Below are 25,834 nucleotides of genomic sequence, written 5' to 3'. Positions count from 1 at the left end.
ATCCGAATGAGAATATGCTTGCCTTCTGAGTTTATGTCTCAGTGTTGAGGCGTCTTTAATCCCATGATTTAAAAAATAAATAAACTGTGCAACCCATATGTGTATTTTATCCTCATTATGTAATGTAAAAGCTGGGCAGAACGTGACACTAAGCCTCAGGTTTATGATCATACTGTTGTAGCCAAGCACTTTACTCCATTTGCCCTCAAAGCCGTGTTTGTCTAAATCTGCCTGTCCAAGATCATTAACAACTGGCTGACTGACAGAACACCTTCCCTCGTTTAGGAAGGTGTGGTGGATAGTGATGAGTCAGACATCCTTGCTGCAGGGACTTATCTTTGTGTCTGCGGTGTGACATCAACCGGTACAACCACTCAACAGCAGAGGGACACATTTGTCTGTCCACGGGGCTGCGTCATGGCTCTTTCCTGCGGCAAATTTAAGCATGTTTGCTTGTTATCGAGCCACTGAGCCTCGCTCACTGCCAGCCTGTCTACATCTGCAGGTGGATCAGATACACACAAATATCACATTTATTGTTTGCTCATTTTTGTATCAGTTTCTATGGCACCATACAACATGTCTGATGCTCTTCTGTTTGATTGATTACCTTGTTTTTATTGGACATGTTTGCTCTTGGCAGTGAAGCTCAGTTATCTTGAGAGTCTTCCTCGTGGTTTTCTCTGACTACTTGTTGTCCTGGTGAACTTGTACAGCAGGTGCCCAAAACAACCTGCCTTGTGCAGCTGCTGATGTGTCTAAACTGCTGGATGTTCCAGTTGGTTTGTTTTACTGTTGGTGACAAAAGCCCGTTCACTGCACTGACTTCAGGGACAGAGACCTGTGACTGTGAGTGGTCCTGCTCTGCATTCATGGTCTGATGAGTGGTGGCCCTGTGACTTAAAGGACAAAGACAGCAGACACACACACAAATATGGTGTATAGCTACATAGATTAATTACAAAATAGACATAGTGTCAGAGAAAAAAATGTAATTAAATAACAGTTACACACAGTTGATGAGGGTAACATCCAAAGATATTATTTTCGGTAAAAAGCGTGTTTGTAGAATATAACATTAATTATGTTGCCTTGCAGGAATAATAATAATAATATGTATGCATATGTCTGCTCTGATGAAGGTGTAATAGACCGAAAGCTCAACAATAAAGTGAAACACTGCATAGATGTAAGAGTATGGAAATCTTTTTCTACCTAATGCATTACTGAAAATCTACATGACCACAGAATCATTTGATACAGTGCAACTGTGTGATGTCATCATGTCAACATGGACTAAAATCTCAGAGGAATGTTTCCAGCAACTTGTTGAATCTATGACAGGAAGAATTAAGGCAGCTCTGAAGGAAAAAGGGGTCCAACCTGGTACAAGCAAGGTGTACCTAATAAAGTGGCCAATGAGTGTATATAATATATACCACCAGCACCTGTAATCAGATGTAATAGGTTACATTACTTTGATTATGCAATCAAAGTAGGTATATTAATACATTTTAACAGGGTACCTGGTAATCTGAAAGCTGTTACATTTCAGGAGTACAAAAGTGAACAGTATATGCTCTCCAGCCACTTTATTAGGTACACCTGCTCAGCTGCTTAATGCAAATTGTTAATGAGCCAGTCATGTGGCAGCAACTCTGCATTTAGTCATGTAGACATGGTGAAGACGACCTGCTGAAGTTCAAACCAAGCATCAGAATGGGGAAGAAATGTGATTTAAGTGACTTTGAACGTGGCATGGTTGTTGGTGCCAGACGGGCTTGTCTGAGTATTTACTGGGATTTTCACACACAACCATCTCTAGGGTTTACAGAGGATGGTCCGACAAAGATAAAATATCCAGTGAGCGGCAGTTCTCTGGGTGAAAATGCCTTGTTGATGTCAGAGGTCAGAGGAGAATGGCCAGACTGGTTCAAGATGATAGAAAGGCAACAGGAACTCAAATAACCACTGGTTACAACCAAGGTCTGCAGAAGACCATCTCTGAACCAACAACACGTCCAACCTTGAAGCAGATGGGCTACAGCAGCAGAAGACCACACCAGGTGCCACCCCTGTCAGCTAACAACAGGAAACTGAGGCTACAGTTCACACAGGCTCACCAAAACTGGACAATAGAAGATTGAAAAAACGTTGCCTGGTCTGATGAGTCTGGATTTCTGCTGCCACATTCAGATGGTAGGGTCAGAATTTGGTGTAAACAACATGAAAGCATGGATCCATCCTGCCTTGTATCAACGGTTCAGGCTGGTGGTGGTGGTGTAATGGTGTGGGGGATATTTTCTTGGCACACTTTGGGCCCCTTAGTACCAACTGAGCATGGTTTAAACACCACAGCCTACCTGAGTATTGTTGCTGACCGTGTCCATCCCTTTATGACCACAGTTTACCCATCTTCTGATGGCTACTTCCAGTAGGATAACGCACCATGTCACAAAGATCAAATCATCTCAAACTTTTCTTTCTTGAACATGACAATGAGTTCACTGTACTCCAATGGCCTCCACAGTCACCAGATCTCAACCTCTGAAAGCACCGTTGGGATGTGGTGGAACGAGAGACGAATCTGCAGCGTGAAAAAATAACATTAAGCAGCATGTGTAGTGAGTCACAATAGTGAAAAACACATCAGCCATCTATCTAAAAACAATGCATTTTTAGCAAACCATAAAATCGTGTTATTTAACAGTTGACAGTTTAAAGTGATCACAAAATATGTCTCCTTACCTTAGCCAAACAGCTTACATAAGTATTTGTGAGATGAGAAATGAGGCACTTGCCATCTGCACTCTCTTCAATGTCTTGTGGCTAGATGATATAGCCTGCTGCATTCAAAAAGGCGGGTTAAGACAGGAAGTGCTTCTCAATTAAAACCCACATGGTGGCATTAGTATGGATTCACTCAATTTTCTCTCTTTTTAAAATGACATAAACAGAAGGCGTCTGTTTTATTTAGTTATAATAAGTGGATTTTATTCCAAACTTTTTTTTATTTCATACTTACTTAAATTATATCTACAAAATCAAGGATTAAATAAATGTTACCTAATGTGTTATTCGATGCAGAATAGCTACCGCTCCACGTCACTCGGTCTCACATCGTATACGTATGCATATGTATACTCTGATGAAGGTCTAATAGACCATAGATGTATTTAAGTGTGTGGAAATCTTTTTCTACCTAATGCATTATTGAAAATCTGCATGACCACAGAATCATTTGATACAGTGCAACTGTGTGATGTCATCATGTCAACATGGACCAAAATCTCAGAGGAAAGTTTCCAGCAACTTGTTGAATCTATGTCAGAAAGAAAGAAATATATATATATATGTATATATATGTATATATATTTATTTATTCTTTTTATTTTTTTGTTAAAATTCCTGTTTATTTTAACTATATATTTGTAAATACTATTGTTTAAATTTCTTAGATTTTCATGTATCTTTCCTCTCTTGCAAGGAGCACCTGTAACACAACAATTTCCCCTCGGGAATCAATAGTAAGTATTTCTGGTTCTAATTCTGATTCTGAATTAAGGTAGCTCTGAAAGAAAATGGGTCTAACCTTGTACAAGCAAGGTGTACCTAATAAAGTGGCCAGTGAGTGTGTATGTGTATATTCTGTAATATACACATACACACTCAAGCTGTAACTTCCACTGACATAAGTAGCTATGATGTGTAAAGGGAACAGTGCTCTCGAATACTATGCACATGCACCAAAACAGGGTAAATAGGGGAACTGTTACAGCGTGGACAATTTCAGGGAACTCTGCTGGGAGCTCTCAGAAATATTTTGCAACAGACTGAGGAAGTTGTGACACTTTGTTCCAACTTAGCTCCTCCTTCCTCCTCACCTGGGAAAAAAACGCAGCATGCTTCGTTTCATCCTGTTTTCACGTGTCCTCAGTATCACATTACATCAATGTTTTTTATGTGCCATTGTGTGTCAGTGTGACAACGTCAATACACGGAAGGCTGTTGTTATATACATACAGGGTATTAAAGTATATAAAACGATATTTAGGTGTACAGTGTACTATTAATATTGTGGTACAAAATGTCTTCTTCAGTTTTACACAAATACCGCCGTAAAACTGCGGTTGTTTCGCGTGTATTGCTCACCCGCCGTCACTTCTTCCTAACTTTTTCACCCTGATAAGTTTGTTTGCAAACAAAGGACAGCCACGTGGAGAACGAGAGGCTCATGGGAAGTGTCGTTTCCTGATTAGGGTTGACAGTAAGCGGCAGCAGCCATTGGAACTCAACTACCCATGATGCACCGGCAGCACCAGCTGAGTGGGCGCAGCGGGCCGGATTTTTTTCTTTTTTTTTTTTTTTTTTTCGGCTGACAAGTATATATGGGTCCAGTGTTTACTGTTAGCTAGTTAGAGCTCTTTGTTTTTGTCATCACTTCAAAGTCAAAATGTCGCGGCTGTGTAACAGCTTACGTTGTTTGCCATAACTTATCCGAGGGGCAGATATTATAACAGATACTGATAAACGGTTTCAGGATACAGATTTATTTGCCTCCATACTTTTTTTTTTTTATTTTTTTCAATATTTTGTTTTGTCCACTTGTAACTGGAGAGGAAGCTTCATCTGGAAACGTCGGTGTGAGGTAATAACTTGTCTATAACTAAAGACGTCGTTAAAGAGGTTAAAAGTCCTGAATTTAGTGATATAACTTTATTTTTCTTGGAACTTGTCTCAATATGTGGAGTAAAGCAACGGCTAAGCTAACGTTTTTTTCAGCGTGTTGTCAGGGGCTAACGGTCGGCACGAGGCAAGTCTCCTTTGTCTATGTAACTGGAGCACTGTGTTTTCTGCCTTTATAATTATCTGGCAACGCGTGTACATGAATATATTTTACGTGACTGTAATAAATACTTAAATACTGGAATATAATGCCACAGTCCAAAGGTTGAATGTTTAAAATAGCAGCAACAAAAATATATATGTATTTCATGTACAATTATCTCATTAGCATCTGTTAATTTTGCTTTATTTTACATGTATAACAGCAAATTGTATTTTTTTCCCTAAAAAATCTGCTTTATGTCATTTTATGTCATTGTTTTGTTTTTTTAATTGTCTTATTTAACCCTTCTACGTTGATATTAGTCACAAAGTAAAGATTTCATGCGTCAGACACCTCTGGCTAAACCTGTCTTCTGGTCCACACGACTTCAAGGAGGTGCTGCTGCATGCAAATAACACACGTGAATAAGGTTGAGTCTGCCCAGGCAGCAGCCTCAGTTAAAAATAACCAGAGATAAATGACCTCACAGGAGGAAAGGCCAGACCTGCTGCCAACTTTAACACAAGCAGTATGGCCATAGATAAGAGAGTTTAATGTTTTGAGGAGATATCTGAAAGAGCTTTAGAGTTTGCTGTCCTAAAGAGACACATCCACACAGCCTTTGTGGATGTAATCAGATTCATGTGACACACACATCTTTGTTATAAGTAGATAAATGTCTAAAAACCACAGGTTTACTTAAATAAGAAAATATGAGTCAAGGTTATCAGTAGCACTGACTTTGCACTTGTTGCTCCAACAATGATTATATGTGGTGTCTGATAGCATCCCTGCCCCCACTCTCTTTCAAAACAAACCTGACTCAAATGTAGGTTGGTCTTCCTACCGTTGCTCAACCTCCCTCCCGCCTCTTGTCTCTTTGTCATCATCCATCTCGTGCAGCTCATTGCGCTGCAGGGCACAACTGTTTTCGCAGTAGTGATGATGAGCTAGAGGAACTGTCATGCAGATTTGTGTACAGCTCAGATGTTTAATTCCTGGAAACTACTGTTCTTTAAGTGGTATTTTTCAACCTGGACCTTACCTTGCTTTGTTTTTGTGTCTGACTAATGGGAGCAACAACTTTTTAAATTGGTCTAGTGTTGAGTGAGACCGTTGCAACAGACAGCAGCAGGCTGAAATGTAACATTAACTGGCAAAGAGTGGTTGTTTTTGCCACTGACAGGCTCAGATTGTTATTACAAGTATCTGACAACATCCTGGAAAGGATCCCTACAGAGATAGACTTCATGTTGAAAAGAAAGATCCTTTATGTTTAACCAGAAACAGCATTGAAATTGCAATTGCCAAACCCGCCAGACTCCATTTAAAACACACTTCATTCAGAGTCGACAAGCACAAAATAAAACTCATAAAAACAAGTGTGGTTTGTCTTTCCACTGTTCCAACAATTACCAACTCTGGCTTGGTTGAAATAAACCCTTAATTCTCACAGTTAGATGTCAAAATAAGCTGGCACTATATACATTAAAACTACTGTTTATCTAAATGGAGAGTGGTGGGTTTGTCGATAGCAATTTTGGGGCTGTTTCTGGTTCATTAAAAAGGATCTTACTCTCTTATCTCTGTAGGGATCCTTTCTGTCGGACACTTGGAATAAAAATATGAGCCTGTCGGTGGCAAAAACAAACTCTTAGTGGATGTAAACTGAGGATGCACAAATGCCCCAAGTGGTTACATTGCAAATCTGTTTCACTGCTGCCCGCTGCAGTGCTCTCCGCTCAATACAGGACCAGTTCAAAAAACTGTCATCTCTATTTATCATTCAGACACACGTATATGGGAAAATAGGGTCCAGATTGAAAATACAGAAGTTACCCTTTAAATTGTGACACAAGATGCTGTAGCACTACCCCATGGGCTCAAGAAAATCTTTTGTGGGACTCACATGTTTTCCCTACACATGCTTTGTGGCTTTGCTCTGTGAGTGTTTTGTTTGCCCATGATGAATGTTTTCAATTTGTAGTTCAGTGATCCAATTAAATTGCTATAATGAATTCATGAACTGGCTATCCCCTCCCACCACATCTGATAGGATGCCGTGATAACAGTGATATTTAATAGAAACATGTTTTTCCTCTTTTGTAGTGATATTGTTCTGCCTGCTCTCTATCCTCAGGTCATCCTAAAGTTTCGAGAAGGTCTAAGTTGAAGGTGGCAGCCATGGTGTTGATTCTGGGCAGAAGGATGAACAGAGAGGACTCTGGGATCAGAGACTCACCAGCTGTCAAACGCAAGGTGCTGTCAAACGTGTTCTATCTTACAGCTTTTGTCTGATTAAAGTCACAAATTGTACAAATCTTTACACATGTTTTTGTCTCTGAAGGTTTTTGAGGTTGACTCCAAAACTTTAGCCAGCCAGGAAGTCTTGGACTTCTGTTCTGGCTCATCCCACTCAGAGGGCATCCTGCAGGTATTCAATGAGTTTCGCGACTGCCGCCTGTTTACTGATGTTGTCATCAGCGTGCAGGGCCGCGAGTTCCCCTGCCATCGCGCTGTGCTTTCTGCCTGCTCCTCCTACTTCAGAGCCATGTTCTGCAACGATCACCGCGAGAGCCGCGAGATGCTGGTCGAGATCAACGGCATCCTGGCTGAGGCGATGGACTCCTTCCTCACCTATGTTTACACCGGCCGTGCCAAAATTACCACAGAGAATGTCCAGTTCCTCTTTGAGACCTCCAGCCTCTTCCAGATCTACACACTGCGTGATGCCTGTGCCAAGTTCCTGGAGGACCAGCTGGACCCTTGCAACTGCCTGGGCATCCAGCGCTTCGCAGATGCCCATAGCCTGAAGCAGTTAGCCAGCCGCTGCCGCAGTTACGCCCTGGCCAACTTCTCAGAAGTGGCTCAGCATGAGGAGTTCCTCGACCTACGCATAGAAGAGCTGGAGGAGTACACTGGCAGCGATGAGCTGTCTGTTGGTAAGGAGGAGGTGGTGTTTGAGGCAGTGATGAGATGGGTGTACCACAGTGTGGAGCACAGAAGGCCCATGCTGAAGGACCTGCTGCACCATGTGCGCCTGCCCCTTCTGCACCCCAACTACTTTGTCCAGACAGTGGAGGGAGACCAGCTCATCCAGAATGCTCCAGAGTGCTATCAGCTCCTCCATGAGGCCAGACGCTACCACGTACTCGGAAATGAAATGATGTCACCCAGAACTCGTCCTCGCAGGTAACTAAAATGTGAACTGACAAGTTATGAGGAAGGCAGCAGATAATAGAGACGGTTTTTTCAAAAGGAGACAGACGCAGATACATAAATTCATTTGTCTTGTCATCACATTTTTGACTCATGGAAGCAGTATGATTTGTTAGTTTAATTAAATTCCTACATATGCTTTGGTGCAATTATATGAGTGTTGAATGATATCTCTACCTTGTCATGCACCTTTTTTTTTGTTTTTAAAGAAAAAAAGATTTTGTTTGATTTTTTTCTGACAGCTGTTATGTCTTTATGGTTAAAACACCTCTTACACAGTGATGACAGAGGTCAGAGTGGTATAAGCAAACATGTCTTTTCAAGTGCTTAGTCAATCTTTTATCCAACATTGTATAGCTCGAGGTTACGACTTGCGCATGAACTTGGTGCTCCCAGCAGTGTTGTTTTGTGAGTGTGCATGTGAGTTTGTGCAAGAGAGAGACAGGGAGTGTTATTGTACTGAATAGACAAGTGTGTCATTGACTAAGCAGTGTTTTGTAGCCCTATTTTGGAATGGAAATGATAATGAGGTAGGCAGGGCATACACAGACTGGTTGGCTGGAAGGAAACTAAATGATGTGATGCAAGAAATGGCAATCATGAAATGTTGAGTCTTGTTGTCATACCAGCGGGATCACTCACCTTGCTGATATGTTCAGGTTCAGGGAGTCTGCGCCTGTTCACTTTTTACCTATTTACCAAATGTTTCTGGTGTTTTTTTTGTCTAAAGAGTGTCCAGTTGGATGGTAGTGTATTGTTTGAAAAGGACAAAAGTTGGCGTTGACTGAAACTGTATGAACGAGAGACAAACTGGACCATATGGTAGCCTGCTTTTCAACAAACAAAAGTACAGCTGCCTTTGTGTGTGAGACAACTGACAACGGTGCCAGTTGTCGGTTATTAAGGCTGTGTGACGTGTGTATCAGGTGTATTGTGTCAGTATCCAGGCAGATCTGTTCGGATCAGCAAGCCAATCAGGCAGTTAGTCTAGCACTGTCAGCTTTGTTTGCCCTGAGGGCCAAATCTGCTCCTGCTCAAAACAGATGCCTGCTTCTCCCCTTTCTGTGTCTACAACGGCGCCTTTTTTTCTTTTGGGAAGCCTCTAGAATTTAGTTAATCATAAGCACACATGCATTGCGTGTACAAACACACACAACGCCAACTCCTGGGCTAGGCTGTCTGGTAGATGCATATAATCACGTGAAACATCTAATCTTTCACCAGCACCTTGCCTATATCACATGAGTAAACAAAGTAATGTTGGAGAAAGTGCAAAGAAACATTGTGCTGCATGTGTACTTGCAGTGTACCCAAAATATACTGGCATTTTTTAAATACAGATAAACCACTGGTTGTCTTCATCCGGCATAAGTATTTTAGAATAGCACAATAGGAAAAGCTGTGGTTAATTAACTCCCCCAAGGAAATGTGGTCATATCCACGGCATGTGTTGAACAGCCAAATAGGAAGGCTTTGTGATCTTGGAAATTCAGCTTGAGTCTAGCCTTAAGTGTGTTTTTGTTGCATTGATTGATACCTTCATTGTAAAATTGAACTTTGCCTTTAAGATAAGTGAAGCCATTCCTGGGGAAACCACCACTCTGTTCCTGCCCCAACACAAGTTTCTGCCTTCTGTAATTAGAAATCTTTCCAAGTGTTGACATGTATGTTTATATGTCTTCATAACCTTTGTATAGACCTACAGATATACTGTGTTTTAATAACATACCATGTCTGTAATCTTTACATTCTTGCCGGGAGGCTTTAATTCAAACATGCTTGTCACATGTTTGTGTTTTTATGATAGCTCCAGCTGTGTTGCCATATCCCCTCCATCTCTAAATCTTCCGTGTCTCCCCCTCTGCCTTGCCTTGTCTGTACAGGTCGACTGGCTACTCTGAGGTGATTGTGGTGGTGGGGGGATGTGAGAGAGTCGGGGGCTTCAACCTGCCCTACACTGAATGCTATGATCCAGTCACAGGAGAGTGGAAATCACTGGCCAAACTACCTGAGTTCACCAAGTCAGAGTATGCTGTCTGCGCCCTCCGCAACGACATTCTGGTGTCAGGTAAGACTCCACTACATTTGTTACATATCATTCAAACAGCTTGGTCCTATCAAGGCTTCAGATTAACACCATCCAAACTGCAATGCACAGTTTAAAGATGACATATTATGCACATTTTCAGGTTCATACTTGTATTTAAGGGTTCAGCTAGAACTCATTTACATTTACTTTAATGCTCAAAAAACACTTTATTTTCCTCTTCCTGTCTGAACTGGAACACCTGTATTCACCCTCTATCTGAGACGCTCCATTTTTACCGCCTGTCTCTTTAAGCCCTCCTCCTGAAAAAGCCCAGTCTGCTCTGATTGCTTGGCATTTCCGAGTCTTCCATGTCTCAGCATCTCTGCACCATCATTGCTGCAGGGGAATGACTGTAACTGAGAATAGCGGCACTTCCTATCGTGAAAAATCACCAATAAAAGCTTCTAAACCAAAATCTTCACAACTGGACAAAATTATCCAAAATCAGGGAAAAAGTAACAACCCAGATTACATGTTTCTCTGACGTTAGCATGTAGCTACATGTAGCAGTGTACTTGCATGCAGGGGAATGGCTGTAAAGGAGAATAGTGGCACTTTCTGTCTTGAAAAATCACCACTAAAAGCTACTAAATCAAGATCTTCACAACCGGATGTTCCAGCAGAAACATGATCCAAAATCGGGGAGAAAGTAACAACATAAGCAACCCAGATTACAAGTTTCCCTGATGTTAGCATGTAGCTACATGTAGTAGTGTGCTTGCAGCCAGGGGAATGACTGTAATGGAGAATAGTGGCACTTTGTACCATCAAATTTTTTGTTTTTTTATACCAATAATAGCTTTTAAACACAACTGGACATGTTCCAACAGGAATCTAATCAGATTAGATTTTATTATTTTCCTGGTGCTAGCATGTAGCTTCATGTAATAGTGAAGGCTACTTAATGTAAACACTTGGAGATGTCACAGTTTTTCTAGCATGTTGTCTTTTATTTCAACTATTTAGAAATGAATAAACAACTTAAACTTTTTTTCTGTCACAGGAAATCTATGTTGGCTATTGGAAATTCAAAATGACGAGTAACTTTTAAATTGAAGTCAGTTTCAAGCCTTGGTACTAATACTGCTACACCAACTTTTAGGGCAGGGCATTATATTGTTATTATATTGATATCGTGATATGAGACTAGTTGTTGTCTTAGATTTTGGTATTATTGTAAGTGTTTTCCCTTTTTTTGACGACTCAATTACAGTGATTTTCTGAATTTACCAGACTTCATTCTATTATTTGCCTGTACCGTTGCCTTTTTTGGCCTCCTGTCATGATATCTGCATTTCTGATGATTATTTATAAAAAAATCTTGTTGTGTAAATATTTTTTGAAATCACTAATAGTCAACTTTACAATATTGTTGCAGTTTTATATCAATATATTTGGTCAAAATACAGTGATATTTGATTTTCGTTTCGATTTCGTTTCTCTTAATAATAGTAAGATTGTGCCATACCCAAAAAGAAAAATTCACTAGTACACTCTTAAGGGACATGGTCAGTGTCTTTTTCTTGGCTTGGCTTGCCGGCGAATCCCCCAGTGGAGTGGCAGGAAAGGCCATGGTGACTGTTGGCCCTGTGTTATTTTTACAGCGACAGCCTGTTTGAGTTGAAGGAAAATATGAGAGTAACATCTGGATGCACGCTCCAGCTCAGTGCTGAGAGAAGCCTTCATTGGCCAGCACAGTCCGTCTCTCTTCCTTTTGGCCATTTAACAAGGTCACCACCTTTTACATTGGTTCAGCAGGTTTCTAGGATCTTCTGTACTCAGCAATCTAACATCCCTTTTTGATTTAAGACTGCACCAACAGGTCAGGATGTGATTAGCTTGGAATAAACCTGATTTTGAGATATTATATTTGTCATTGCTTCCTGGCAAGGCTGCTGCGTTTTTAAAACTTAGCATAGGCCAAGTGTGGCGTAAGCCTCCTGAGGCGAAAAAAAAAGAAGATCTAGATTAAACAAGACATTACATCTTTCATCTGAACTGATGAGGTAGTTTCTAAAACCAAACATTGTGTAAACGTGCTGTGTACAAGATGCAGCTCTGTGGGGTTTGGGGCATGGAGGTTGAGAGTTTTTCCTTCCTTTTCAGTGAAATTGTTTCCAGGAATAAGCACTGACACAAGTTCAGATGTACCCTCTGGGAATGCTCATGCTTATACATGCTTCACATGAGCTCCAAAACATTACTGGACAAAAACAGCAGTCGAAAGATGTGGAGAAGAGAAAAAAGGGGAGAACGAGATACAGAGAAAAAAAAGAGGCTCTCCCCTTCAGTGAAGAGTGTGCAGTGTTCTGCTTTTTTACGCTCTCACTGTGCCAAGTCCTCACGTGTTCGCTATCAATCTACCCTCAAGCGCTGCCTGGAAAAGTCAACACACCCCTCCCCCTTGTCTCTCTGTCTCACACACACACACACACACACACATACACACACACACACACACACACATACGCACTACTCCTTTAAGGCATGTTATGATGTTCTTTGCCCCAGTTTCTTTTTTTGTAGCCCGATCTGCCTTAATTAATCCCCTTTTCTCGACTTTATTTTTATCTTCTCAATTACATTCCCACACATACCTCCGTTCTGTCTGTCTGTCTGTCTCTGCACACTGGGAACTGGTGCAAATACCTTGGAGGGCCTCCAGTCTCTAGCACAGCTGCAGTTAGCTGCGGTCTTAAATAGGATGTGGCTCAATTGCACCTCTAAGGACAGGGACAGGGACTCCGGCCACCACCACTGACTTTCTTACATCCACAGCATTGTAATCGGCCTCTCAGATCTAGAGTGAGCATTCTTACTTCACAAAGAAATGGCGTCAGGAAGACTTCAGATTAGATCTCATTATGATCTGATCTCACAAGATGAATCATGCCTACTTTGAATATGAAAACATCAAATAAATGTCTCTTTACTCCACAGTTGGACAGTGTCTTAGCTTGAGCAGCAGAACATGTGTGCTTGCCTCACACATTACAGAGAAGGCACGTAATAGTTACAAGTAGCCTGACTTCTCTCGTTGCCTCCTCAGACGACAGGAATATTATAACCTACAGAGCTAGATCATTTGCATTTAACGATGACACTGTAACTGTAGGCGATGCGAAACTCTCAGACAACTGTCACAGATCATACTGGGGCCTCCCGAAGAAACTGCTGCAAGAACAGTGATTAGCAGCAGTGACAGCCACCCCCCCCCCCCCCCCCCAAAACCAACCTGTCTAAGTTTTTGAGAAATGACCACCCTCTGACAGTTGTAGTTCTTTTAACTAGCTTTCTAGATCTTTGAGGCTTTCTTTGAAGTGGCTCGTCCTCCTTCAGCGTGTTTCCTTCATGCAAATCTGAAGAAACAGAGGCCTCAGGCAGGGCAGCAGACTGTCTGGCTCTTTCACTATCCAGCAGATTATCAAGCAGACACATGCTGCACCTAACTTCCTTTCCCTGTCTCCTTTTTGTCTGTGTGCTACGGTATAATTTAAAATGACAGAACACTAATCACCTTATATTACCTGTGTATGACCACTGCTTTATTGGAATACATGACCTTTCAAGGAGGTTTTCTTTATTGTTAGGATGAACCGCGTGCCTACCCACCTGTCGGTCAGCTAGCTTACAATACAGAGAAAACTCCTTTGTTTGCATGTGAATACAGAAGAAGTCCAGACACCTTTGTTTACACTGGCAGGCTTTCTTTATGCTTTTATTATTGCTCCATAACCACCCACATGTTCACTGTACAAAGAAAACACCCAACGACAGTTTGCAGACACCACCGCAACAACTTGAGAAATTGTATTTTAGTTTCATGAGATTATCACGTATTAATACCTGTTGTTAGGAAGGAAACTGCTCTGAAGGGAGAGGTGTGATTGGAAGGCAGGAGTGTTTATATTCATTTCCATAATGTGTATTTTACTAACCGATATCACCACCATGTGACCAGTTAAAGTCCCAGTGTGAAATAACACAGATTGTCACTGACTGTTTATGTGCTTGAGTCTTGTTGGTATCCATGCGACACCTGTGCTTGAAGATAAACTTCTCCTGAACTTATTGTTGGATAAATGCCAGTAGGGCAGAGGTCACGAAATTTACCTCGTTTTTCAGATGGCTTTTAGATAATTTCACAGTTGCCCTCTTCAACTTTAATTTGACACCATTATCTTATGGTTTTGACTGGGTTCACCTACATTTAGTCACCTCTTTATCTGCCCTCCATGCTAAAAAGTTAGCCTGTAGCGCTCCGTTGTATTTTTAAAAGAGATTTTTAAAAGAGAAAGATTTGTTTGGATTCTCCCTCAGTCTGTGGAGAATCAGCAGACAGGTGTGTGTGTGTGTGTGTGTGTGTGTGTGTGTGTGTGTGTGTGTGTGTGTGTGTGTGTGTTGGTGGTGGTGGAGTGGTAATGGGGTGTTGTTGAGAGAGAGGGAGAGGGCACATGTCAGGGCTTGTTAGAATATGTGTCTGGGTCACACTGTAGCCTGGTCGGGTGCCTGTTATTATTCCCCACACCTTCTTAAAGCATATGTTTGCCCAGAGACAACAAAGGAGACCGTCAGCCATACTGCTGCTCTGTTAGCTGCAAAAAATCCTCATGATGATATGTTTGCTTTTAAAAATAATTTAAAAAACGAACTGATGGTTTTTCACCGCCTGTGCATACATAATGAAACATGATACGGTGTGTGTGTGTTTCTTTAAATAGCCAGCCTGCTTTATGTTTGGCTGTGTGTGTGTGAGGAAACCTTTTATTTGCTAGGTGAACCCTGGAGACCCAGCTCAGGTCAAAGTCAGATAAGACACTTATAACTCTGCCGCAGTGAGGAGATAAGGCATTACTTTCCAAAAGCTGGCTGTTCACCAAGAGCTGCTCAGGTTTATTTATGAGCTTCTCATTTATATCAGATCAACTTGATTAGAAATGATAACGATAACATGTTGTGAAATGCTAAATGTACTGTACCCAAAATTGTCTCAGAGGAATACATCACTCCCTAAATGATCATTTGTATATCAGTTATTCACCCCGTGATATGTGAAATTTGGGAACAAAATGTTGTGTTTCTTGCATGCTTCGGTGGTGAACGAAGAATCCAAAAACGGAGAAAATTGTTGATGAATTGAAGTCATAGGGGGCCGCGTTTAACAACAGAAAAACTATATCAAAACACCTGTTTACAGACTCTCACACAAGTCGTGCAGAATAATCCAAGTCTCATTTATCAAGTGGGACGCTCATTCCAAACGCATGCATTTTCTCTGAAACATATTTAAAGCACTCATGCATAAACAGACGAGTGGAGGCATGCAAGAAAGATAAAGTTTTCCTGGGGTGAGTAACTGTCTGGCATTTTTTGGTGTTTTTAGGTGGCCGCATCAACAGCAGGGACGTGTGGATGTATAACTCCCAGCTCAACCTGTGGATCAGAGTGGCATCTCTCAACAAGGGCCGCTGGAGACACAAGATGGGCGTCCTACTGGGCAAGGTAAGGAAGGGGGGAGCCTCAAGGCGGATTCATGCAACTGCACCAGGGTACGTGGTTACCCCACTGTGGATGCCTCTGATGTAGAAGTTGATTTATAGCTCGGTGTCAGATTTCTCTCGTTGATAGCACCCTCACAACTCTAGACAGCTGTGTCTTACATGATCGAGCCCTCTTGTATACCCCAAAGTTATGATATGGAGTGACTATGGAGCCATTATTGTGCAAGGAAAAGGTTGTCAGTAAAACTGGTTTTGCTAGATCACAAAATATTAGAATGAGCAGCAGAAATCACAAGCCACACAAACTGGCCGGTTACAATTTAGGTGGTCTCCACACGGCATCTCGTGGCCATCACAGCCCCAACACACAGAAGCCACAGTGCAGCTACGCAGGCTACATGCACAAAGCTCTGTTGCTATGGCATAACCCTTTAAACACAGGGAACCAGGAAAATCGTGTGTGCTTACAGAAATTTAAGTCGTTGGTGCTTCAGCGGAATAAGACAGTGTTTTTATTACCTGTTGTTACCTTTCTGAGGTAAAGGTACAAGGAAGTGGACATTTACACAGCGAGGAAATTCTGAGGAATCACCTGCTGGAAAGGCTTCATGAAACCTTTTGGCTGCTTTTGATACCTTTCACAATCATGTCTCGTCCCACTGTTACACATACTTTCTTACCTGCAGACTTGAAGGAATTTTTTTAAACACACCAAGGGCTTTGCATAATTAGTGATGATTGACATTAAGCGGTTTGTCTTCATGTAGACGTAAGTGACTCATCAGCTGCAGTAACACTAAAGAATTCCAGTCCCATTTGACTACTGCCTGCTTACTGCTTATTATTGATCCGAGTCGATGAGGGCACCTTGTGACAAGGAACAATAATCATTTTAGTGTGTGACGCATGCATTTGTTGCCCCAGGGTTTGTTAACGACCGGTGCCAGCTGGTCTAACGCGTCCTGGATACGTACAAGCAGGTTCAACAGAGAGAAGGAAGTTTGCCTTCATTTAAAACCGTCATATAAACAAGTTCCTTAGTAACTGGAGCAGTGCAGCTGTTTCACCTATTGAACACCCCACACATGGAAAATACAACAGGGGCTTAAAAAGTGGCATTCTTCAGGCAGCATACGACAGGAAATAACTATAGCTACACCTCCTTGTCTGTCATTTGTCAAACCCATATGACCTTAGCCACCTATACATACACTATATCTCAAGTGTCGGATTAAAAACGGAGACCTGTGCGAGTTTGGTTGTGAAATCTGAGTACATTTAATGTCTACATGTGAGCTGAACATTAATCCTCGATCACTGCCTCTGCTCTCGAGCTGTTACTATTTACAGTCTCTAGCGCAAGGCCAGGTGGACATTCCTGTTCGAGGGCAGTGGGAGTTTACTGGATGTGGGCCAACACCTTACACTTCCAAGTTGAGTAGTCCGCTCGCCCGTATCATGTTCTATGTGTCTGTGCACAATCACATAAGCCTGGAGTGGCCATACATAGCTGTGAGAACTCCTGATAAGCCTGTGAACACACACTGGGTTTGCATACATAGGCATGATACAGCACACTTCCTCTGTAAATATACACAGTACAAGGCTGCTCATGTTCCTATGGCACGCTGCATTTTGCTCACAAGAGGAAACTCTATCATTAGAGTAAATAACTCTGTAACTGTGTAACCACATGTTGTCTTCAGAAATGTTCTTAAACTAGATAGTGAAGCATTTGCTGTAGCGTTTGTGGTTACAAAGAACATCTCAATTCAAAACAAATCACTGGTATGACAATGGCATGTGTGCCCCACGCGAGGTTTCTAAACCATCATATCTGTTATTAGTGTTGCGTAAAGAAGAGCAGCCATTGATTGACACGGTTGAAGTAGGCAGAGCATAAACAGACACCACTCACAAGCTCACGTGTGCTTTAGTCATCATGTGCACAAACACACGCTTGAACACACGCTTAAAGAACACGGACACAAGGACTAGTATTCTTGGAAAGCTTTGGGCTAAAACAGTGCTTTATTTACTTTGTCAGAATGGGTCCTGACTCAGAAGGGGTTCTTGTCATCTGTAGCAAATCTGCAAACATACTTTTAAAAAAAAAATTTGGAGCTCTGCTTGTGGTCAGTATGTACTGGATTTTCTCTGACTTGCGAAACAACACCCAAAACGCTGAGTTTCCTTGCCACAGAAACAACAAACACACATGCAGTGTTCAGGGTTCTCCACAACAGTGAGGTAATCGGCTGGAGGGTCACACTCTGGCTATAAAAGTCAGTAATTAACTCCAAAGTGAGTCATGTATCGTGTTACGGTGAAAACAAGATGGACCAATATGGCAGTCGTTTAACTTGACTCTAAAAGATGTAGAACACTGATGTTTAAATTTGCTGATCAGCAGCTGACTTAACACTCTCATGCAAAAATGATTTAATGCTAAAATAAGACAGCATTAATGTGTATTTCCTATTCTTGCATCCAAAGCCTGCAACTGATAAGTCAAACTTGCAAGGCATCACACACAACATATAAGAGCCAGTGCTCCTTTGTTGAAAAACACATTCCTCTGAGATGCAAGATCCCAGGAGAGGCCCTTGTCTGCGACCACTTCCTGTATCTGTCACACACATGTGGTTTAGTCTCCTCCTCTGTCCTCCCTTCTCAAATTTTCATCTTCTTTTTTTCCATAGAAATCTTTTTTTGTAAATCACATCACTGTGTGCTATCTCCTTATCTCTGATGCTTCTTTGTTTATCATTTTTCCTCAGAACTCTGTTGTCTGTCATAGTTATTTCATTTCATTTCCTTGTATCTTTTCACAAATTGGTCTAGGATGCTTTTTGTTATGTTTTCCAGGCTGTATCTACCCTTTTATCAAAATACATTCAGTATAGGATGTATCTCTTTGTTTTTTTCCTCTGAATTCAGTTCCCCCTCCTCCTGAGTTTGCATCCAGTCATTTCCTCATTCTGTCTGTAATTTCCCCTTTTGATGTGCAGCTTATGCTCCAGAATGGAGAAACAAGGCTGAGTGTTGTAAACAAGCCTGTATAACCAGCATGTATGCATGTTTATGCTTTCGTGCAAAGGCCTCAGTGCTCATTTCCACTAACTCACCATTCAGTCAATTTGCATATTCAGTTGACATTCAAGTATCTTCTTGTACACATGTGCACGCCCACATTTGTTTAACTATGCAGACCGTCTATCTATTCACATAGTCCTTACCACAACCTAATGTCTTAACTCCTAAAGCTGGTTCTTACAGGGATATAAATACAATCACACACACTCTTCTCATCCCAGTGTCCTGTATTCTGTGATGTCCTGTTGGACTGATCTTGTTTCCATAGAGTAGAAGCAAAAATAGGTCACCACTTGTTTTCCCCTCCCTGTTGTGGCTGCACTTGGTGACTGCTGTTCTCATCTATCATGTTACTTTCTTTCTTTTTTTGTGTCTGTGTCAGTCCATCTTTGTCTGTCTCTCCACGTCGTTTTCCTCCTGGAGTCCTCAGCGTTTCTCTTGTGGTCACTACTTCTCACCTCTCTGCATGTGGACAGTTAATCATTGAGTAACGGTCATAAAATGCGCTTGTTTGGTGGTTAGAGAGCGTGTCCTTAGGGAGCTATGAATCACGTTTGGCTTAGTGTTTATGTGATAGCCACATACCTCAAGTCGAGTCGGTATAGAGTGTGTGTTGCCATCATCAAGTGAATGTGGAATGCACCTATATTGATGTACTCACACTTTCACACTGTATCGAAACCATATGGGGTGTTTTATCGAGTGACTGCAAAGTGGTGAGGAAGAGAAGAAAAGAGAGATCCAAAGCCCCCCAACCCCCACTCTTCAAGCAAACTAGTGTCTGGATATCCTCAGTAGAGCATTAAAGGGTCAGTTCACCCAAATTATACCAAAAAAACCCCATCTTTTCTCATTTACCTTAAGTGTCCATATTACTCTGGGTAATCCATAGCCCTCAAAAGTTTAGCAGGGATGATTGCTATCAAGCATGATTATCCAAAATAAACAGGACATGATGTTTGGCTGGTGGGCGGTGCTTCGTTTTGACTCAACTCGACTAGTTTCAACATGGCATCCGGGTCACAAACTTTCCCATTTTACAGCTAAACAGTACACTAAAATATGTTTCTAAAAACACTTGAGGTAAAAAAAAATTGACAATGCAGTAACAGATTGATCCATATTTGATCAGCGCTGCCTAGTTTGACAGTTTGACCACAGTTCATGTGCAGTGATTGACACAGTTCACGCTGCGTTAAGCCCAGTTCAACCCAAAGATTCGCGACGAGACGAGTTGAAACATGCAACAACTTGCAATGCGCCGTTCTGCACACCAATGCAACTAAATGAGAAGGTGTATCATCTCTATCCAACAACTCTGTGCAGCAGCCCACCGTCTAACACCGGCACACGTGAGGACAGAAACAGAGGGCTCGGCAGGGAGGGAGCACCCGCCACAGCAAGTTAACACGCCGTCTGCAGTCATTTTGACTTGACCAGCGGACTTTACTATAAGCTGATTCACTGTAGAAGCAGGTGACCGGTCTTGCGTTCTAAAACCAGCTGCTGGCGATTTGACCAGCGGAGTTGCAGGTGACACCATCAGCCGGCTTGAGTTGAGCTCAGACGGGTCAGTTCAACTTTTCTCTGCAACGTTCTAAAACAGTTTCGTCTCGTCACGAATCATTGGTCTGAACAACTCTGATTGGTTGTTTTTTTTTCCAAGTGTGAGGGATTCTTGCAAAGATCAGAAGCACTAAGAGGAGGCTGAGGAACATGATTTCTTTTCCACAGATTATCAGTCTCATGTACTACTGTCTGGATATAGTGACAGTTATTATAGAAGTTAAGGACTGTAGCTTTAACTTTACATTCACTCCCCTTATTTCTCTTTTGTTTCTGTTGCATCTCTTTCATTGTAGGCAACAAAGTTCCTGCATTTAACCACTTGTTATTAGCTGTATCATCACATAGTGTCAAAATAAACACGTCTCAGCTGGTCTACATAGTCTGTGAATTACAGTGTGGCAGCTGCCCTACACCAAATATTGGCTATGTTTGCTTGTTGTTGAAATCACATGAATGAAGAAACACACAGACAGCTTAACTCTGAAACCACTGCCTGAGATGTTACACAAAGAGTGAACAAGTTCATGAAGGTCTTTTATCTCTGCATCAACTTGTCAGTTAAAAAAGGCGGCAGTGCTATCAATTAGCCCAGGTGCAGAATGCAAATATCCACGGGCTCTCTCCACTTCCGCCTTTTTTGTTCCCCGTTTTTCCCTCCATCTTTCTTTGTCTCTTTGTTTCCCTCTCTTCTCTGCACCCTCCCTCTCTCTCCTCTGTACTTGTTTATGCTTGAGATTTTTTTGGAGAGACAGGAACAGCCTGAAGGTCTTCTGTTGCATAAGACCAGTCTGTTGATGAGCAGTGCTGTGCTCATAACCAATAATGTATTCTTGACAGTTATTGAGGAAGTAGAAGTTAAGATGTATCTCTACCTTTCATCAGCCTTTTGTCCCCCCATACCTCAGGCCTCATGCTCCAGATTTTTTTTCTCATTTTGCCATTCTGCGCTCTAGAGGTAGGGTAGTAGGCCAATGTATAACCACAAGGCACTTATTAGAGTGCATATCTTATGTCAACACAGTTCTTCTGTTGGTAATGCTTTAGCTTCCAGCAAGTTTTATGTTTTATTATTGTTAGTGGCTCAGACTGAATTGTCTAGAAAATGGCATGGGACAGATTTAATCAGCCAACTTGGAAATCAAATCTACTGGCTGACAATTTTAGTTTAGATTGTGATATACAATGGGAATTAACAGATTTTGATTACACCAGTTAAAGGTTAGAAAATGCACCGGTGCCTGCAGGGATCCAGAACATTGTTTACAGATGTAAGAGCAACGAGGACTGAGACAATGGTGCTAGTTGCAGTACGTCATCTTTCATCTGCACCTGATAGACTGGTTTGCTAAGTGCTGACGTACAGGCTATTGTTCATACTCGTGAACTAGTGAGCCTGAATACAAACATCTCTCTTACCGTGAATGTGCGTCTGTGTATATGGTGTATGTGGATATATCACAACAAAACACAACTCAAAATTTCTCTGACTCCTAGATTCATAATCCTGCTCGGTGTAAAAAGCTATAAAAACCTTCTTCCAAGGTGGTAAAATCAACTCCTCCTCTAATCCAAATGTGTTTGTGTGTTTGCCCTCAGGTCTATGCTGTAGGTGGCTATGATGGGCAGAGCCGCCTGAGCAGTGTTGAGTGTTATGACTCCTTCTCCAACCGCTGGACAGAGGTGGCTCCAATGAAAGAGGCCGTCAGCTCTCCAGCCGTGGCCAGCTGTGCTGGCAAGCTCTTTGTCATTGGAGGAGGACCTGATGACGACACTTGTTCCGATAAGGTGGGAAACAGATGTGCTCCTCTAACCACACACTAAAGCAGATAACTAGTTTTCAGTGATGATACCTAGAGATACAACGGATGTGCAAACACAGTGGTCACAGTTTATAATAGTGTTTTAACATTGTTGCCTCACAGCAAGAGGGTCCCTGGTTCTATAATATATATATATATATATATATATATGTATATGGACTACATAATAAACATTAATAGGACATAACTGAAAGAACAAAGTAACCCATGTCAACTGTTGCAGCCTATCCCTGAAAGATGAAACTTCCCTTAATAAAAACAAAAGTTTCCTGAGTCACCAAGAACAAAACATCTTTAGCCTCAGGTAGTTTTATCTCCAGGTCCATCTGGTTCATTCTGATTAAGGTAGTTTTAATTGTATCCTGATCATCATGTCCTTGCCAGTTTTTAATTGTGCAGTATTTCAGGTTTAATTTCACATCAGTGAGTCATTGATAGAAATACATTTACGTAATGAGATGACAGTGACATGCTGTGACACGACGCTGATGAAAATAAGTAATGGAAGATATCAGAATGAGGCAGACCAAACATTTTAAAACCCAAAGAAATAGACTCACTGATAATGATGTACCAAGATAAAGAGTGAGGTAATGATAATTACAAGGGAGTTGAAGATTAGATAATTTGTCATCTGTCAGGATGTGCCAACGGTGCCACTGTATAACACTGTGTTTAGATGACCCCAGACATCAGGACCGATGGGCTACTCTGGAATAGTCTCATTATGTTTTACGTGACAGTTGCTGCTGGTAGTAAACAGGAAGAGAGTAAATTTCACAGAAGCCCAAACTTCAGGGGAAGTGTTTTTTTTCCTCTAAGGAAAAGCTAGTCTGTTTATATCTGTGCTGGCAAGAAAACATGCGTCCACAGGCAAAGACGCAGCCTGATAAGAGTTAACACAACATGGCTGACTATTTGTTCTTGTCTCTACGTGGCTTAAAGGGACTAGAGTTCATGCTAGCTCCAATTGCTTGAAGCTACTTATCTGTTGAGTCTCCTTATGGCGTCATTCACATTGATCCTAAAGCTCTCTGTCTGCTGGAGTGTGTTGTTAGCTGGCGTCAGAGACAACACTGTTTGGAAGGAGGCTATTTTAAAGAGACGTGGGTGAGAGAATGCTTGGATTGTATGCGAAACCACATAGAGTCAAACTCAAGTCAGCCCACAGAACAGACAGCCAGTAAAACCACAGATATGTCATTTTTTCAACTATTTTCCCACCACATGGAGTCTTTACTCTTCTTTGTTTTACCACAATACAACGCAACTAACTGCGTGTAACTATATGTCACAGGTTCAGTGCTATGATCCTGAGACAGATTCTTGGTTGCTGCGGGCAAACATCCCCATCGCCAAGCGCTGCATCACGGCAGTGTCCCTCAACAACCTGATCTATGTGTGCGGTGGTCTCACCAAGTCCATATTCTGCTACGACCCCGCAGAGGACTACTGGATACATGTGGTTCACACCTTTAACAAACAGGTAATAAGTTAAACGCAGATACTGTGCACTTGAGGAACAGACTGTTTGACTTCAAGGATCCTCTGAGGCTGGAACCTCTAATTTCCGTCTCTCTTCCTGTAGGAGAGCTGCGGGATGTCAGTGTGCAACGGGAAGATCTTCATCCTCGGCGGCAGAGGGGAGAATGGCGAAGCGACAGACACCATCCTGTGTTACGACCCAGCAACAGGCATCATCACAGGTGTGGCGGCCATGCCGCGGCCGATCTCCTACCACGGCTGCGTCACCATCCACCGCTACAATGACAAATACCACAGGCCCTGACCCTAAACAAGCACACAGACGCACACACTAAAGAACTTAAACTCTTTGAACTTAAGTTTTTCAAGTTCACCTGATGCACAGCACAAAACACAATCACACACTTCTTTATCCACAGTGCCTTTTGAGCTAATTTATTTTCTCACAGCATCATGTAGCAGAACTCATTGTGGTGCTGTGAACCTTTTGCTGTTGTGTACTATAGTTAAAACCCCTTCTGTGGAAACACTCAGTGGTTTATGATGCTGATGACTTGTCTGTAACCTGAGCTAAAGTGGAGTCAGATCGACATGGCAGATGTGCCTCGCATTAGTAGTAACTGCACAAGGTTGGGAAGAATTAAAGGAAACTGATTATGATAGAGGATTACTTGGATTGTAAAAGTTGATTCATTCTTAACCTTAAGATAACGAATCTGTGGTGACTTATTCTAAAATCAAAGTTCAATTTCTTATATTTTCACATAGCTTTCAACCATATCCTATCATGTGACCTATACACAATACTTACCTTTAAAAGAGACTGTTAGGCAACCAACAATAAAATAGAACCAGTAAAACAGGCTGCGTGTGCACCAACTTCAACGAACACAAGATCTTAATCACTCACTGGCATATTTCATTTCAAAGGATATGATGCCATTTTAAATAGCTGAGAAGCCTGGCTTTTTAAGATCGTTAGTGTGTTTTTCACTAAAAAAAAGTGATTCCAGTTTGCTTTAGTGCCAGTTTAAGAGTTTAAAGCACATTTTGATGATCACCGGGAATGTCGTGAATCACAGTTATTTTGGCCAGGGTAATCATGACATGAAATTTTCACATCGTCCCCTGCCTAGACGTGATGACACCTGAGCAAGTTTAAGTTTACTGATTAAAGAAAACTCAGTTAAAAGCTAAGTAAATACAGGTAAATTTGGATTAATTAACATATTTTTCAAAGAAATTTTACCACTTAAGTTTCTAAATAACAGAGTAAACTGTCTGCCTACCTAACTGCGTGTTAAAGGGCTAAAACTCCAAACACTAACATTGAGTTTCCAGAATTGACTTTATTACAGTACTGATTACAAGCAGGTAATCAGTTGGACAGTCTGCCTCCCAACACTGTGCTTTTATTACTGTGCAAAGTCACCTCACCCTCAGATCTAGGTTGCTGATGAGCTGAAATAAACTCAGATAGTGCTGATGAACAAAACCAACGCCTTGAGGCAAAAATTGAAAAACAGCCTTATAAAAATGGCCAAAATGATCTACCCACAGAGGAATATGAATTTATTTCTGATTGACAGATGAGCAGCCAGGTCAGATTTTGAACCTTGTACCCACTGCACTCCACATGGATATGTACATACAGTAACACAGCAGCACAATGCAGGTAAAGAACATTAAAAGTACTGTCCTTTGCTTTTTATCTCGTTTCCTTGATACTAAAAATGACCTAATGAAAATGTGGTGAACAGTCAGCCAGCTGCTCTCCTGCAGTATCAGTGGTCATAAGTACAAGTCAGTGTCACCCGTTGACCCAGAGTGGAGTTAGGAGAAGAGATAAACAGCAGAGGCTGTACCAAAACATTGGAACATAGCCACTGTTAGCTTTGCCCTCTTTATTTCCTCTTTTTTTCTCAATCCCTTCACTTATAACCCAGTTCCACTTCCCCTGCGCGTTTCCCCTTTCCATCCTCCAGCTGTGTCATCACCTCACATTTTGATATCTCCTGTTAAGCTTTATTTTTGCTCCATTTTGATAATTATTAAACTCATTACTGACGTTTTATTTTTTATTTTTTTTAAGTTATACTTGTTTGTCTTTTTTTATAATTGGATGTTTACTGTATTATAAGTAGCTTTAGTGTGTCTGTTTCATATCGATGTTAGTTCATTGGTGTACTGGGCTTGTGGGTGGTTTTGTAGATGTGAGAAGCCTTTG

At 41.6% G+C, this 25,834-nt stretch overlaps 1 protein-coding gene and 1 long non-coding RNA gene across 2 annotated transcripts; one reads left to right on the top strand and one right to left on the bottom strand.

Annotated features, from left to right (window-relative positions):
- Positions 1–90: 90 nt before the first annotated feature.
- Positions 91–4,194, bottom strand: LOC117271628 (uncharacterized). The gene is made up of 5 exons (XR_004502897.2): positions 3,885–4,194; positions 2,749–2,846; positions 2,364–2,587; positions 611–899; positions 91–499 (listed from the first exon to the last, which is right to left on the bottom strand). It is a non-coding gene; the product is annotated as an uncharacterized LOC117271628 (long non-coding RNA).
- A 155-nt stretch (positions 4,195–4,349) lies between these two features.
- klhl24a (kelch-like family member 24a) lies at positions 4,350–25,554 on the top strand. The gene is made up of 8 exons (XM_033651180.2): positions 4,350–4,648; positions 6,969–7,087; positions 7,176–8,020; positions 9,931–10,115; positions 15,520–15,638; positions 21,899–22,087; positions 23,420–23,608; positions 23,711–25,554. The coding sequence occupies exons 2-8, from the start codon at positions 7,013–7,015 to the stop codon at positions 23,909–23,911; spliced, it is 1,803 nt and encodes a 600-aa protein (XP_033507071.1). The 5' UTR covers positions 4,350–4,648; positions 6,969–7,012; the 3' UTR covers positions 23,912–25,554.
- Positions 25,555–25,834: the final 280 nt, after the last annotated feature.

This window comes from Epinephelus lanceolatus, chromosome 12, assembly GCF_041903045.1.
Source record: "Epinephelus lanceolatus isolate andai-2023 chromosome 12, ASM4190304v1, whole genome shotgun sequence".
NCBI classification, from domain to species: domain Eukaryota; kingdom Metazoa; phylum Chordata; class Actinopteri; order Perciformes; family Serranidae; genus Epinephelus; species Epinephelus lanceolatus.
This window is presented reverse-complemented; position numbering and strand designations above follow the sequence as displayed.

Bases quoted from the DNA above. Each gene is read 5' to 3' on its own strand.
- klhl24a (XM_033651180.2), top strand. From the start codon at position 7,013: ATGGTGTTGATTCTGGGCAGAAGGATGAACAGAGAGGACTCTGGGATC. The intron at 10,116-15,519 runs GTAAGACTCCAC...TGGTGTTTTTAG, and splicing joins CAACGACATTCTGGTGTCAG to GTGGCCGCATCAACAGCAGG. The intron at 23,609-23,710 runs GTAATAAGTTAA...CTCTTCCTGTAG, and splicing joins TTCACACCTTTAACAAACAG to GAGAGCTGCGGGATGTCAGT.